Here is a 14,809-nt window from a genome sequence, read left to right as displayed (position 1 = left end):
ACGTATTACCACGCTTTTGATCAGTTGAAAAGCACCGTATTTTCAAGTGATGTAAAGATTGACTCGCTAGGGTTTTGGCAAAGTTAACAGTAACAGAGGATACATGTCCACTAAGACCAATGCGGAAATTGGGATACGCGCAATGTCTGTCAGTCTTGTGTTCGATGTGTCATCGGTATGAGCAGGTCAGCCTGGTACATGAGTCGGTCACATACTGAACATATTTCTTGAAACGGGTGCGATAAGCTGCATTGATGATTATTCGAGATCCACTCGACCCACGCGACTTATCAGCTCCATGAACGATCTGAGCATCATATGTAGCTATTTATCGAGCACCGATGGCACCTGCGCCGCCACCTCCTCCGCCAAATAAGGATCCCATCAGATTTTGTAAAAGGTCATTACCGCCTGCTCCTCTCGGAGGTGGTATGTGGAATACTTCGGTCGAGATTTGCATAAGAACCTAAAAGACATCATACATTGAGGTTAACGCTCGTAGTCATGGTCAATAGTTAAGATTGACACGTAAACTCACTTCTTGCACTTCCCTTTGAGCCAATACTCCACTTGCTCCACTATTCCTACTATACCTTCTACAAAGACCTTCCCATTCTTTCGGAATCCCACCATCCATTCCTCGAGCAGTCACGCCGCTTACTCCGGGTGCAGGAGCACGTTGAACAGTTATCAAAGCTAATTGAACAAAATTCAATGTTGGTGAAGTTGTAAGTTGAATTTCTGAAATTGAGAAGGAAGTTTGAGAAGGTATAGGCGTAATGAAATTTTTATGATATGGCGAAGTTGTTGATGATAATAGTGAAAGAAATTGAGTGAGGAATGTAAGAGCTGGTTGAATTGATGGTGGCGTTTGAGCAAGAAAGCTAAGCATGAGTTTTCTCATCAGTCTAATGGTGATTCGTGAGATGATCATTACTACAACTCACGGGAGTGTTCCTCGGACAGCATAAGGTCCAGGATCAAGTCCACCTTTTTCGCACCTATTGTAATCACGAATCAATTTAGAATCTTCTTTCGTTTTCCGGGAAAACAGCCAAGTCATGTTAGCTCACCATTCAAACATCATTTGCGCTAAAGTCACGGCAGCATCTCGTTTACCAGAAGCTAAAAGATGTTGTTCTGCCAAAGGGAACGCTCGATCTGGACGTATCCAGAAAAAATCCCGTCAGCTAAGATATTCGGTCCTTCCAGCTTGATGAAGAAATTTACATACCCTTGTAATAAAGCTCTCCTATATATTGATGTAAATTAGGATCACCAGTTGGGCATTCTCCAAATTGCTGAGACCATTTTATAGCTACATCTGCTAATTTTTTCCTCCATGGTCCCGTGGTAGGTGTCAAAGCTAGAAGTTGTGTGATTGACGCTGAATCAGTAAAAGAAATAAGTCAGCGTTCTAATAATTTGATAACATCACTTGCCGATGATATATATGGATTCAAGTATAAGGGAGTAATTCCGTACCTCTAGATTTCTCATCAACACCAATTTCTCCTTCTTGCATGATTTGAATCATCCTAACACCCAATTCTACACCTGATGAACCCTCATTAATCTTCAATAATTCTTTACTAGTTGCAAACAAAATCTCTACAGCTAAAGCATGATGACCTGAATGAACTAATCTAGCTGTTGTAGTTAAACACTTTTGATGAGCGGAATAGGCATTTGGAAGTAATCCAAGGATTGGAGGAAGAAGTGAATCTAATGTAGGCGTTTTTATTGGTCTTGGAGGCATGGTTGATTCTCTCTCGTCAGCTAACGTCTATGCGTCAAAGTCCAGCAAAGTGATGAATGGATATTATCAGACAAATGACAAGAACGATATAATCGTTAGACAAAGACAATTGTTGTAACTTGGCTCATGACGCGGCAATCGCGTGGCCTCAATCACTCGAAAGGGAATTGCAATATGAATATGCATCTTCAATTGACCATGATGTACACATCAACAACCAAAGGGATCCGGATGAACCGCTTGGCACACAGAAGCATAATATGTCATATATAAGAAATGAACAGCATCTATAAGTAACCTAAAAACAAGTCGAAGCAAATGAATCTTTTATATAAAAAGATCCCAGCGTTCCGGACTGACTCTACGTCGATTTTCTACTCTACTCCTCTGAGGTCTTAGACAGTCTCAAGACCTTCGTACTCGCTAATTGATTGAGGAAAGTCAGTATCTGCAAACACGGTTAAAAATAAGGTAGTCGCGATTAGTCACTTACGATTCAACTCCAGGTTCCAGTAATCCTGCATGCGAGCCAACTATACAACCCGAACTTCCTACAAGCCAAAAGAAAGTGGAAATAGGAGCGGCGAGCCAAAGAAGTGGAATTCCTGAATAATGATTCGTCAGCCCAATATCCTTTGCGCAGACAGCTAGATAGAATCAAGTTACCAATAACGAAAAGACCGATGTATAAATTTTGAGGTGTGATTACTTTACCATTGAATTCGATAGGTTCAGGTACTGTTTGGGTCCGATGTTAGCTAAGCATTGCGTTGCATTCGTTGATGTGTGTAAGCTAAAAGATGCAAGTATGAGACATACCGAATCTGTTGATTGAGAGGAAACCACCAATGAGGAATCCCAATGCGACCAATAAAAGTGGGTTTGAAATGAGACTATACACAGCGAGAAGGGCCACGACGATAGCGTAGTTTGCTGAAAAATATCGCCTGTTCATCGTATTTATCAGCTCGGAATTCCGCCTGAATGCGTCAGAAGGCTTATATAACTGTTCGGAGATTGTTGATTTTTCCAAAACAATATGTATGAAAGCAGTACGCACACATTATAGCTTGCTCTCTTCAAGTATTCTTGCATATCTTTAGGTCTTGATACACGTTGATAGTCAAAGAATTCTCCAGGGTGTCTCAATGAAGAGAGACGAGTATCTTTTAGAGAACGAGCATATTCAGATATGTTATTGACGTGACCGAGGACTTCCATCTTGAAGTGTGTGTGAATGTACGGTTACTGTACTATGTAAATGAAATGCAAGGTGTTGGAAGGTATAAGTTAGCTCAGCTGGGTATAAGAATCGATGATGTATCAAAATGGTGATGGATGATATAAATGAATACAAATGTATAGCGCGACGGCGGAAAGAAATAAAAGAGTAGATAAACACAGCAATTCAAATAATATAATATAATTCCATTTCTCGGATCTGGACCATTGCGCAGATCTGAGCCCCCATATCACTTTCTTCCACGTGGGATTAACTATTTTAAGGTTTATCCGTCTAAAGATTAGATCACGGTATAACCGCATTTATCCATTTTTCGATCTCGATTTCTTAGCTAACTATCTAAAGTATAGTATTGCTTCACCAACTTGACATTAATTTAGTGTAATGGAAAAATATGGACCAATTATCAACCATTCAATCTCAAATAGAAGAATTATTAATATCAGTCGAAAAATTCATTAACGAAGAAAGTGAATTAGCTATTTATAAAGCTCCTATAATTGATTTTCATCATCCAAATTCATATAAACAACAAACAATAATTGGATTAAAAAAATTCTTATTATCAGTTGAAAATGAAAGAGATTATATTGAATCATTATCAAAAAGTAAAATTCCACCTAAAGAAATATCAAGTAATATACCACATTTAATAGCTGTTTGGGATCAAATTAAATATGCAAAATGGCCTATAATTGGAATTTCACAATTACTTAATATAGGTGATGAAAAGGATAAAAAAAATCAAGTTAAAGTGGATTTAATTGAAAATGGAGGTTTGACTTGGGTTAAAGTGAATACGTGAGTAAGTAATTCTCACTCCTTTTAGTGACAATACATGTAATTTACGTGAATATATTTTCTAATTATCTGCTTTATGGCTTGATAGCATCAAAGAATCTCGTCTTATGGCTGAATTTAGAGAACAAGATTCATACATAAATTCAGATTATGATTCTGATTCCGATACTGGAACATCGTCATCTCATCATAGTTCTTCTCAATCATCAAGCTCAAACAATCCTTCTGTTGAAGCTGGACCATCGAAACTTCGTAAACCAAGCTTGACCAACTCAGCTATCGAACAAGCTATATTGCTAGTTCAAGCTGCTCAACAATATCCAAGAATAGCAGGATTCGCTCAACCTAAAGTAAGATATGTTCTGAACAGATTAGAGGAAAACCCAGACCAGGGATATACTGATCCTAGGATAAAAGAGACATTTCAGATTATACGAGATTTAGGAGTCGAGCTGGTCTTGGCGTCAGATAAGAGGGAAGCATTTCAAAGACCTATTAAACGCCAGAAGACTTTACAACCTACAAATAAAATACTCTTAGACTTATCAGTAGTAGTGGCGTTATGTTGCGAGTCAACTCATCTCGAATTGCCTACTTCATCAGAAGAGCTAGAATCCAGATTTCGAACTTTACAATATAACTCACAGACTGATGAAGTTGAATTGGCGGAACATATACCTGTTACTAAAGATTTAAGAGATCAATTGGAATTAGAAATGAAACATCCTTTAATACAAGAATTGATAGATCATTTAAAAGATTTGAAAGAGGAAGAAGTAGAATTTTGGGTAACGGATGAAGTTAAAAATAGATTACCTGCTATAGTTGATATAATAGGTGGTGAAACTGAAAAACGTAGAGCATCTATAATGTTTAATAATCATTTAAAAGAAGATTTTTGGCAAGGAAGTAGATGGAAAAATAAAATACCATCAATATTACAAAATTTAAAAGTTAATAGTTTACCATTTGAAATAAATGGATTAAATTGTTCAATTGATAAATTTGAAAAAGGATTTTATAAAGGATTTATAATAATAACTAAAAAAATGTTAAATATTATTGAAATTCAATCAAATTTACCTGAATTAACTAAAGAAGAAAAAGAAATTAAAAAAAAAAAATTTGGAAGAGGTAAAAGAAGATCAAAAAGAAATAATAATAATAATAATAAAAATATTCATTTAGGTATAAGTTTAGAATCTAAATTACCTTCTTCTCATACATTAAAAACTTTTTTAGTTGGTTTAGAAAAAGGTTGGACAATTTTAACTAATAATAGAGGTGCAGTTGGAAAAGTTTTAAGAGAAATGAAAATTGATGAAGGTTTAGGAAATATTGATTTTTCAAAAAATAAAAATCAAAATCAAAATGATGATAATGATGATGATAATAAGATTTGTATATGGGTTGTTAATCCTTCTAGTCTTAGTGAATGGCGTAGAAAAGAAGTAGAAGATAAGAATAAAAAATTAATAGAGTATTTGAATAATTAAAAAAATGAGCAAATTCAAAAAGATTGGTTGAAGGATGGTTTAAGCGTTGAGCAATTATCATTGAAAGATTGATGAAATCGACTACATCAATTATACCATGCATTCGTTGTATACAGCTATTCAGGAGTCAAGATCGACAGCGCAAAGCTACCTTACCCTTCGTTAATCCACATTCGGAACGATGTGGCGACGATTCTAGTCATCGATAAGAATGATTTAAAAGCCAAGTTGTCCATATTCGTCATTGACATCCGGAAAAGTTGGACTACATGCTACCTCTTCTTCTTATCTATCTTTATCCTGCTATTGGAAGCATCCGTATGCTTTATTATCTTGTTAAATCTAGCGTCATTTTCATTAGTTAAATGCTGATCCAATATCTAATTTTGTCATCATAGTCTATAAGGGATTTCTGGAATTATCGTAATCGAAGCATAGTAGCTTCTTTCACATGTCACGCTTTTACGGCATTATCTATAATAGCATAATTGTCAATGAGGCATGCGATGTTCGATATTAATCGTTTGTTTATATTTAGATACCATTCTTATCAGTCCATGATCTCGAATAAGTACAAATCTGCGAAGAGATATAATAAAATTGTCTAGTCTAAGGCTGATGCGACACTATTACTAGATCTCTTCAGGCGTAGACTCAAATGAATTCCCAGCTACGGATATGTCATTCGAATATATTTGTAACAGCTCATCTTAATCTTCGCTAATAAAAAAAGAGATAAGAATAAATGCTTGAATTCATACTCGTATTCTCAATAAGGTAATCCAATAATCTAAGTAATCAAATTAAATTGAAAATCAAGGGTTTCCTCAATTTGAAGCTAAAAACAAAATACGCTAATTTTAAGCTAAAAGTAATTGGAATCTTCCGAATATAGATTTAATACGAGATCTATTCTTTTATTTTCTTGAAAAGGAATACTAAAAGAGTAAATTATCAGCTTGGTTCTATCTTAATACTGTCTTATCTGTGAAAGATTAGTTTCTGATGATGCGAAAGTCATTTGAGCTTGTTCGGAATGTCTCGGTTGATTCCAAATTGATATGTCTGATTCCAGCTTAGATTTAAATCTAAATCACCCGTAGTACAAGTTACAAGGGCTCACTTACTAATCAGTTGTTGAGAAAGGTCCCTTCACACGCAGATCAAGTATATTCCCATGCTAAATAGAAGAAGTTCGCTTTTCTCGGCAAAGAAGATCAGCTCGGTCTTGCACAATCATCAAGACAGGTAATACCGCTGTAATTTCTTCTGGAAACTACCGCTTAAACATCCTTTGCAAGCGCAGATCATCTTTTTAAACCACACGAACTTAGGATTGATAAACTTCAATCAATTCTCGCACGGTACTGCAGCACCCTATTTATTCAATAACATCCTTTGATAAGTTTATCTATAAGCTTCAACGACGATCAACATCTTCGGAAAAATCATCTCCGCACCGAAACCGACATAAAGATGAGTATTTCGGTTCCCATTTTTTATATTCATTCCAACAGATAAGACAAAAGACATGTTTCGCATCAAATCCAATCAATCAGGTTTTCTGAGCGATCAATCAAAGTCAAAGTCAAATTCAAAGGCATGTCAAAGAGGCGCGATCCTCTGCGCCTTGTTGAAAATGATCGATGTATACACAGCAGTAACGAGATATTGATAACGACGCATGCTGTTATAGACTGATAAATTCCCACCCCTCCTTATTCATCTTTTGGAGTCCATAAAGTGTGGCTTCTAGTATGTATCGATGCACTGCGAACATGATGTTCTACGCATGTTCGGTGATTACCGTATGCACAAAGACTTTGGTTATTTACATGCATTTCACTTATGTATGATAACGGGAGATGGCGTGCGGGATGTCACTTCTGATTGAATTACCTAAGTCGGACGGAAACGGTTCGGGAGCTTAAGAAATTAACTTTTGCATTCTAAGTCGTCATTGGTTAAGGGAAAAAGGTGAGAACCCCTTGAAAATAGTTCTATGGTTAAGTTATTCGCATCGGCAAATATTCAAAACCACGCGATTGAATGCGGTCCAGATCGATGTATAAAGTTTTACGTTATAAACTCTTTTACCCTAACACTATAATCTTAGAGGAAAAAGGGGTTCAAAGTCGGCTTGGCGGAACACACTGCGGTAACTGTAACTGTAACTGTGATAAGGTACAAAACTTCTATGAACCTGTATGAAACTAAAAAATGAATTAGTTCAATTTTGTCGTTATAAATTTTGGAGCTAAATAAAATAACATCATGATCACCTAATTTTCCGGAAACGTGTTCTTCTAGTCTAAGTGCTAAATCTCTTACCATATGTACTACCGTGATATGTACCAAAAATGATGATAACACAATCGAGAGAAGGACTTTTCTCAATCGTTATCATTCATCAGATAGATAGATACTATCGTAGTCTCATCATCATTACATTCATTCTTCTTTATTCTTCTTATTGACGTTGTCTTGAATCTTCTTGTTCCACTCTCGGATTCACTTTTATTGAAAGACATAAAGAAAATCCAGTACCCAATCTTTTGGTAACGATATATCGTAAAGAAGAACAGAACTTAGCCTTTCAAGTTTCACTTCCTATTCAAATAAGATTCTCGCCGTTTCAATTCATCTCGCCTTTTATTCTTTCCTGTACATCAAGATATAGATCAACAGTTCGGAATATACAAACAACAATCCTCAAGCTAAAGCATAAATGTATTACCGAAACATACAATCTATATAAAATACGATCAATCAAATATCTTTGTTCTCATCAGCTCATCGATACATATCAATTTGATCTTATCAGTTGGTTATTGAATTATCTTTTCTCACGGACGATCATTCTTTCGACTATATCTAAAATCCCTTTGATCTACTCATAATCATTTCACCTTGGATTGAGTGCGACCAGAACACTGAATTAGAAGGAAAGAAAGTTAAATTAGGATGGGAATTTGCGAAATACAATCAAGATCATAAGCCGTACGCAGCTTTCCCTTTCACATCAAGAAATCTTAGATTCTTTGTTATAAAGTGTTTGAACCTTCTCTCAAGTATAAAACAAGAGACCTTTAGAACTTTCACTCTTCCCGACAACTTTTAAAAATTTGTCCTCGTGTCATATTCTTCCCGCATATGATCTCACTTGATCTTCTCTAAACAACGTAATTTCTCTCCTATCAATTACGATTTTGACTAGCATCGACTCCTTGTAGGATCATTCTTTCATACATACATACACAGACATTTAGGCGAAAGGAATCATCAACAAGCATCAAGCGTTCTCACCTGTAACGTCATTCCTTAACAAGACAAGACAGTGTCTCGACGATCCCGCACTACTATCACTACTCAAAGTAACAATCACTATCAAATCACCTTCTTTCAGCTACTGCCAAGCTCAGTATATAGAATTATCAGCCCGTTGATCCTTCCTTCAAGTCAAGATCCGCATCACCAAATCTCGGCTTTCGAATCGGATATCACCCAAAATCAATTCAGGCCCTTATCGTTGGATTTAACTTTTGTCCCCCTATCACTCTTTGACATATAATCGTAGTGTACACTCGGCTAAAAGTGCAGAGGCATTCAGTATAAGATACATCGATATCCAAGGAAAACACACACGGTAATCCCCTTATTATCTTCACTCAATCACAATCACAATCGCTCAAAGCACCATGTTACTCAAATTATTGCCCGAAGCAACCTTGGCAAACCCTTCTCCATTGACTATCTTGTTTACTTTACCATTGCCTAACCACCCATACACGTGAGCAGCTCTCTCTATCCCTAATTGGCTGTTCACGAGAGAGCTGACGACATATGCTCCCGAGAATAGATCACGATCGCTCCCTCTTCCTCCATCACTGCTTGCTCATCAAGCTTTATGCTTGCAAGAGGACATTGATTGTCCCAATGTACTGCTAGGCGAGAAGTCGAGCTGGATATGCGGTATCATCGATGATGTGACTTTCTCATTACCTACTTCAACCATAATGGTAAACTTCATCGATGGATCTTCAACGACTCTTCCCGTTTCCGAAGCCTGTGTGGCACAACTTCAAAGGGTGGTAGAAGAAGTACAATTGTCTTTCAACGCACCAACCACTCTGCCTAGCTCACCAAGGTCTAGTATATCAAGCATTGCCTCGACTTCATCAGCTTCATCTAGTCACGCAAGCACCTCGACACCTCGCCGAACACCTTCTTCTTTACTCTTGTCACTTCTCTCCCCATTATTACCTAGCAGTTCGTCTTACGCTCCATCTCGTCCATCACTAGCCGCTCCTCCCTGTGCACCAGCCAGGGTTCATCGTCGTGCAGCTCGATCATTGCTTGTTGACACATATAGACGTTATGTGTTGCCTACATTGAAAGAGCAATTACCGTGCTCGTACTTCCCTTGGGCGATCGCTTCCGAAACTTCTCGCCAAATGGAAGATTTCTCAAAAGTCCGAGATGAGATCAACCGAATCATCGACAACTGCGGTATTAGTCGTGAGATTCTCAATCAAAGAGTGGCATTACAAAGAACTCGATCAATCTCCTCATCTTCCCTGGATTCCATGTCAACCGATGAATCCGATTCTGAATCAGTTCCTTCACCTGTCACCCCTGCCACATCCGTATTTTCAACTTCGACTTGCGTCACGCCGTGTCGTCGACCAGCTTCACCTATGTCACCTCAAAATTTCTTACTTTCAATCCCTCCTGCTCATGCTCTACCCAATCAATATCGAATGGCTTATGCCTCTCAACTAGCTCGACTTACTCAGATCGCTTCTCGAGTACATCAAATCAAGAAGTTGAGTGTCCGATATGAGCGAGAAGAAGGTAAAAGAAGATGGTTAGAAGGGTTAGAAAGAGGTAGATTATCTGATAAATCCCTTAGAAGGGCTTTCTTGTCAGCTAAATATCCATCAGGATCTCATGTTATTGTAACTAAAGCCGAAGTTACTAAATGTTCCAAATTATGGCGATCAACTACTTGGGAAGATATTGAGCGAGAAGCTGAAGAAAAGTTAAACAATACACATCCAGCTATGATGGACATTTCGGATAATGAAGAACATGTTGAATCGGATGAAGATGATGAAGAAGGACCAATAACTCCACCTAAAACTAGATGTAGTTCATTAAATGATCGATCAATATTGAGTATATCAACGATTGTAGTCGACGTTTTACCATCTCAAAGACCAATTCTAGAACGTAAATTAGCTTTGATAACTGATCGAACTATTTCCACACCAAGTTTAATGGATACATGGGAGACTGATGAAGATGATGAAGAAATAAAAACTCCTGTATCACTCTCACCACCTAATATAGCCAAGAAATTGATAATTCAACAATTTCCAAGAAATTTTCCTAGAAAGGTTTCTATAGGTGTGGAGGAAGAAACTGATAATGAATTGGAAGAAAGTAACGAACAATGGAGGATTTACGCTTAATTTCTTATCTTTAATGGACATTAAATTCAATTACTATTGAAAAAAAAAAACAACCTTTTGTATATAAAGGACGATTAATTGTATATCATAATTTTGGGTTTCAATATCGTTTGAATAATTATCGTTGTATATGATATATCTCAATTAGGACATTATAAATACATATCTATATAACGCATTTTTTTGAACTCTTTTGGACTTTTTTATCTAAATTTGATTGCTTTGCTTATTTTCGTATTCCGTATTTAAATATATAGGAATTTGCTTGTATCATAAATATGAATACATATTACCCATTAATTAAAAATCGTAAAACAGGCTACAATAATCTATTCATCTACCTATCTATGCTAAACATAAACAACGAACGACCTTATCTTACAGATTTGAAAAAAAGCTAATGAACGATATCGCCGGAACTCATCTTTTTAAACGCTAAGTTAGTCACATCAAGATAAGTAACCAGGATCAGGACCAGAATCAGGATCAGAATCAGGACCCAAAGCTGGACCTGATTTAAAGATTAAAAAGTTCCCATCATAACATTTAACTATTGAATTCAAGAGGTACTGTTTCACAGAGAATGTCACTCCTTCTAAAAATGAGTATTTTACGTTTACGAATATAAGCGACTCATTTGAACCAATGATAAAATGGAGATAACCAATTAATCAATCTAAGAAGTATTCCATACTTCACGATGCACAGTAGAGACTATTATACTATACAAAATCTAGATTTACTTTTGTAGTAAAAATTCCTACTACACAAGGAACAAGGAACGTGTATTGTAAAAAAAACAAAAGATAATGCTTGAAGCTAAGATTCGTTGATCAGTCGACAACCATAGATTACAAACATACTATGCATTGTATTGTGTTGTATTATGCTAAGGTATATAACGAATGCAGATTTATCTATCATATTATATGATTTGATTGAATATATTATAATTTTTAGGATAAAGCAAGTACGCAAGCTTCAAAAGTCAAGAAAATAACCATGTTTGTCTAAAAAAAAAAACAAAGAGATAAACAAATATTTAGTAAAACATTCAATTACGACGTTTGATTTTCTTACGGATCGGAAATGAAATTAGACTCACCGGAACAGCCCTAAACAAACGGGAAGTTTAATTCATCAGCATTCCCGATTTATCATTTCATAATCACGTGAAACGTTTGATAAAATCACATGATTAAATCATGCTAAATTGAAATAGATAACCATGTGAATCGTACAATGCAAGGTTCAATATCAAAGATTCAATAAAAACGGGATTGTCTTTTTCAAAAGTTTACTTGAAATCTCTCTCATGAGAACTACCATTGAAAAACTTTAAAGTCATGAAACAAACGAAATACTCACCTAATTAATGTTGGTCCTAACCCCGCAAACATAACTCTCCAACCTTCCTCCTTTACTGCCGTAGTAGCTACTCTCCATAACGTTGGTTTTGAGGGTATCAATTGTGCACTGCTTGAAGACGATACTGTATCTAGAGTTGTAAGGGATGCAGTCGTACTTGCCAAGGAGGTAGATGAAGGGGACCAAGAAGCTGATTGGATTCGAGTTTTGAAAACGTCCAATGGGAAAGTTGCCTATTCGCATTCTCCTTTAGCCTTCTTACCCCTCATCATAAACCATGACGCTAATGCTCGTCCCGGCTGCAGACATCCCTGAAGAGAGCTAGAAGTAGAGTCAAATGTGGGTAACACTTACTAGCCAAGCAGTCACACCTGCAATACCTCCGGCAGTCATCAATTCAGCCCAAGTCAGTCCACTTGATAATTCCATCTCAGCTTCATCAATTAGGGTATGTCCTTCATGTTTCCGATGATTTTCAGGTAACGGCGGTTTTTTGAGATGCTTGAAGAGAAGTAGCATGGCTTCGTAGCTGCATCACAAAACAGTATCAAAATCAATTTCGAAGAATGAGACCGTGATCTCAAATCCTATGCTGTACCATCGACTCGAGGTTTGCATATGCAAGCCGGATAAAGAACAAAAGTAGCTCACGTAAAGAAGTATGGCCCGTAAGCTAAGTCCCTTAGTGCTGTAGCTTGATATCCCCTAAACAGGCCTCTTAGCCCATCTGTCTTGATGATATGCTTCAGAACTCCGATTGCGGACGTATTCACATGAGGTGGAGCAGACTGTTCTCGTATCTACAATCAAAACCCTTTATCTTAGCATTCAGGTGTGAGAGATAGGTATGACAGGTTCAGAAGAGAGAAGATGGACTGTTGTCGCCGAGTTGAGTCGTAAAGTGGATAGTATCGATGGACATACCTTGATTAATTCTATTGGAGATGTCAATGTCCTGTGAAAATACCATCAGCTTCGCTTCGTTATTATATAGGCATCTATAGAATATCAGGATATAATCAGACTCACGCTGCTACTACCCCACTTCCAGCTCCTGCCAGGAAAATCTGACCTAGACTAGGCTCATTATTCGAGTCAGGGGATAATTGAAGTTTCATAAAGAATGAATACGATGTAAAGACAACTCCATTTATCTATTATGAGTGGATCAGTATGTAACTGACAATAGCGTTCTCGTGAATGACCATTCCTTGAGGATGATAGATCGACCTACAAATGCTATTCCAGCCTATATTGAACCAATATGTCTCGTCAGCGTAAGGATAGTGAGAAATTTGCGAACGAAGGAAACGTACCATAGGTGATGTTACTCCTTTGAACAGACCTTTGACTTTCTCTTCCTTCAATATAGCGCCTACAGCAGTGAATCGCGTAAATCACGATATTGGCGGGATAGATTGTCTCCATGAGTCAATCATTCAACTTACCTATAGCACCAAAAGTTGATTTATACCTTCCGGCATACTGTGGGGTTTGATATCGTACTTTAACAACATCGAAGGGTTGTCCAACTACCAAACCTGCTGCACCTAATACCAAAAGTCTATATCAACAGGATTGTTTTTGTAAATTGGGTTTCTAATCGTATAATTCGTACCTGCTATCACACCTGCTGTGAAGTCGACCACCGGATGAGTTTCACCTAGATATCATCACTCAGTCACTTCTACTTCTCAATGTTCGGTCGTCGAAGCAGCACGTACCATTACCATTACTTTTACCTTTACCTTTCCCATTATCCGGCACGGGTTGGTTTTGAGCGGAATGATGTGGATGACTAACGCTTCTAGACGATTCACCTAGACTATCTCCTGTCATTATATTCCACTTTTTATTTACACCTAGAACTATTCATATGGCTTATTTTCGATTTTCTATAAGGTAGCGCGAAGTTCAATATGCCGGTCTGGAATTGCTCTTTATTCTATAGCTGAATATCGACAGATAAAAAACCAAGTGTATTTTACAAAAACAAAATGAGCGTAAGACAATCAAGGGGGTTATACAGAATTGAATGTTAAAAATACATGCAAAAACAATGGAAGGAATTAAAATTAATCAATACTAACGAAGTAAGCGCTTATGAAAATGATTGACATTGAATAGCCGTAACCGTGATAACGGGCACTTAAAACATCATGATGACATAACTAATTGGCATGTAACAATATTTACGGATAGTAAACATAGCTAGTCTTGTTGAGATCATCAGACCATAATATTGATAACAATCACGAAACAATCTCAAAATTCCTATTACTAAGAGATCACTAGGAGATATCCTCAATCATTGTGAAAGAATCGTTCAAATAGATATTGCTCAACATAGTAGTGTACCTCGCCATTCACCTTAATAGCAACGAAATCTGATCAACACCCTTCTGAGCCCTAAAGTTTAATCTCATGATATGATGAACCTTGACGAAGAAGTTCGATTATGGACTACCAATGCCGAACGAGAAAAAACCGAAAATCTAGCTACATTATATAGTATAATAGTTAGTTTGGAGTACCTAGAAAGAGCATATGTTAGAGATTCAGTCAATGGGAAAGAGTGAGCTCCTGAACTCATTTGTCAGAAATCGCTAATGTCCTTATGTTTAGGTATGCTCCAGCGTGTATAAAACTCTTGGCTCAATACAAATCT

The 14,809-nt window shown here is 37.0% G+C and overlaps 6 protein-coding genes across 6 annotated transcripts in view; 3 read left to right on the top strand and 3 right to left on the bottom strand.

Annotated features, from left to right (window-relative positions):
• Nucleotides 1–328: 328 nt before the first annotated feature.
• I206_106521 (uncharacterized protein) lies at nucleotides 329–1,759 on the bottom strand (the record flags this gene model as incomplete). The annotated part of the gene is made up of 6 exons (XM_019159592.1): nucleotides 329–466; nucleotides 539–884; nucleotides 948–1,001; nucleotides 1,074–1,161; nucleotides 1,235–1,387; nucleotides 1,486–1,759. The coding sequence occupies 6 exons, from the start codon at nucleotides 1,757–1,759 to the stop codon at nucleotides 329–331; spliced, it is 1,053 nt and encodes a 350-aa protein (XP_019007342.1).
• A 395-nt stretch (nucleotides 1,760–2,154) lies between these two features.
• Nucleotides 2,155–2,980, bottom strand: I206_106520 (uncharacterized protein; the record flags this gene model as incomplete). The annotated part of the gene is made up of 5 exons (XM_019159591.1): nucleotides 2,155–2,182; nucleotides 2,253–2,364; nucleotides 2,426–2,497; nucleotides 2,579–2,706; nucleotides 2,820–2,980. The coding sequence occupies 5 exons, from the start codon at nucleotides 2,978–2,980 to the stop codon at nucleotides 2,155–2,157; spliced, it is 501 nt and encodes a 166-aa protein (XP_019007341.1).
• A 416-nt stretch (nucleotides 2,981–3,396) lies between these two features.
• On the top strand, nucleotides 3,397–5,299 carry I206_106519 (uncharacterized protein; the record flags this gene model as incomplete). The annotated part of the gene is made up of 2 exons (XM_019159590.1): nucleotides 3,397–3,803; nucleotides 3,892–5,299. 2 exons carry the CDS (start codon nucleotides 3,397–3,399, stop codon nucleotides 5,297–5,299), a joined length of 1,815 nt encoding a protein of 604 aa, XP_019007340.1.
• A 3,698-nt stretch (nucleotides 5,300–8,997) lies between these two features.
• Nucleotides 8,998–10,773, top strand: I206_106518 (uncharacterized protein; the record flags this gene model as incomplete). The annotated part of the gene is made up of 2 exons (XM_019159589.1): nucleotides 8,998–9,089; nucleotides 9,159–10,773. The coding sequence occupies 2 exons, from the start codon at nucleotides 8,998–9,000 to the stop codon at nucleotides 10,771–10,773; spliced, it is 1,707 nt and encodes a 568-aa protein (XP_019007339.1).
• Nucleotides 10,774–12,137: 1,364 nt separating this feature from the next.
• I206_106517 (uncharacterized protein) lies at nucleotides 12,138–13,980 on the bottom strand (the record flags this gene model as incomplete). The annotated part of the gene is made up of 9 exons (XM_070203334.1): nucleotides 12,138–12,374; nucleotides 12,496–12,670; nucleotides 12,793–12,941; nucleotides 13,066–13,096; nucleotides 13,171–13,295; nucleotides 13,458–13,516; nucleotides 13,590–13,691; nucleotides 13,760–13,804; nucleotides 13,866–13,980. The coding sequence occupies 9 exons, from the start codon at nucleotides 13,978–13,980 to the stop codon at nucleotides 12,138–12,140; spliced, it is 1,038 nt and encodes a 345-aa protein (XP_070059435.1).
• A 590-nt stretch (nucleotides 13,981–14,570) lies between these two features.
• Nucleotides 14,571–14,809, top strand: part of I206_106516 (uncharacterized protein) — a gene marked incomplete at both ends in the record, with an annotated part of 1,066 nt that continues 827 nt past the window's right edge. The window contains 2 exons of the mRNA XM_019159587.1: nucleotides 14,571–14,716; nucleotides 14,767–14,809. The exon at nucleotides 14,767–14,809 is cut by the window's right edge and continues 60 nt beyond it. Of these exons, the coding sequence (XP_019007337.1) occupies nucleotides 14,571–14,716; nucleotides 14,767–14,809 (189 nt within the window). The remainder of the gene's footprint in view (nucleotides 14,717–14,766) is intronic.

This window comes from Kwoniella pini, chromosome 9, assembly GCF_000512605.2.
Source record: "Kwoniella pini CBS 10737 chromosome 9, complete sequence".
Lineage (NCBI taxonomy): Eukaryota > Fungi > Basidiomycota > Tremellomycetes > Tremellales > Cryptococcaceae > Kwoniella > Kwoniella pini.
The sequence above is the reverse complement of the archived record's forward strand: the minus strand, read 5'-3'. Positions and strand labels throughout refer to the sequence as shown.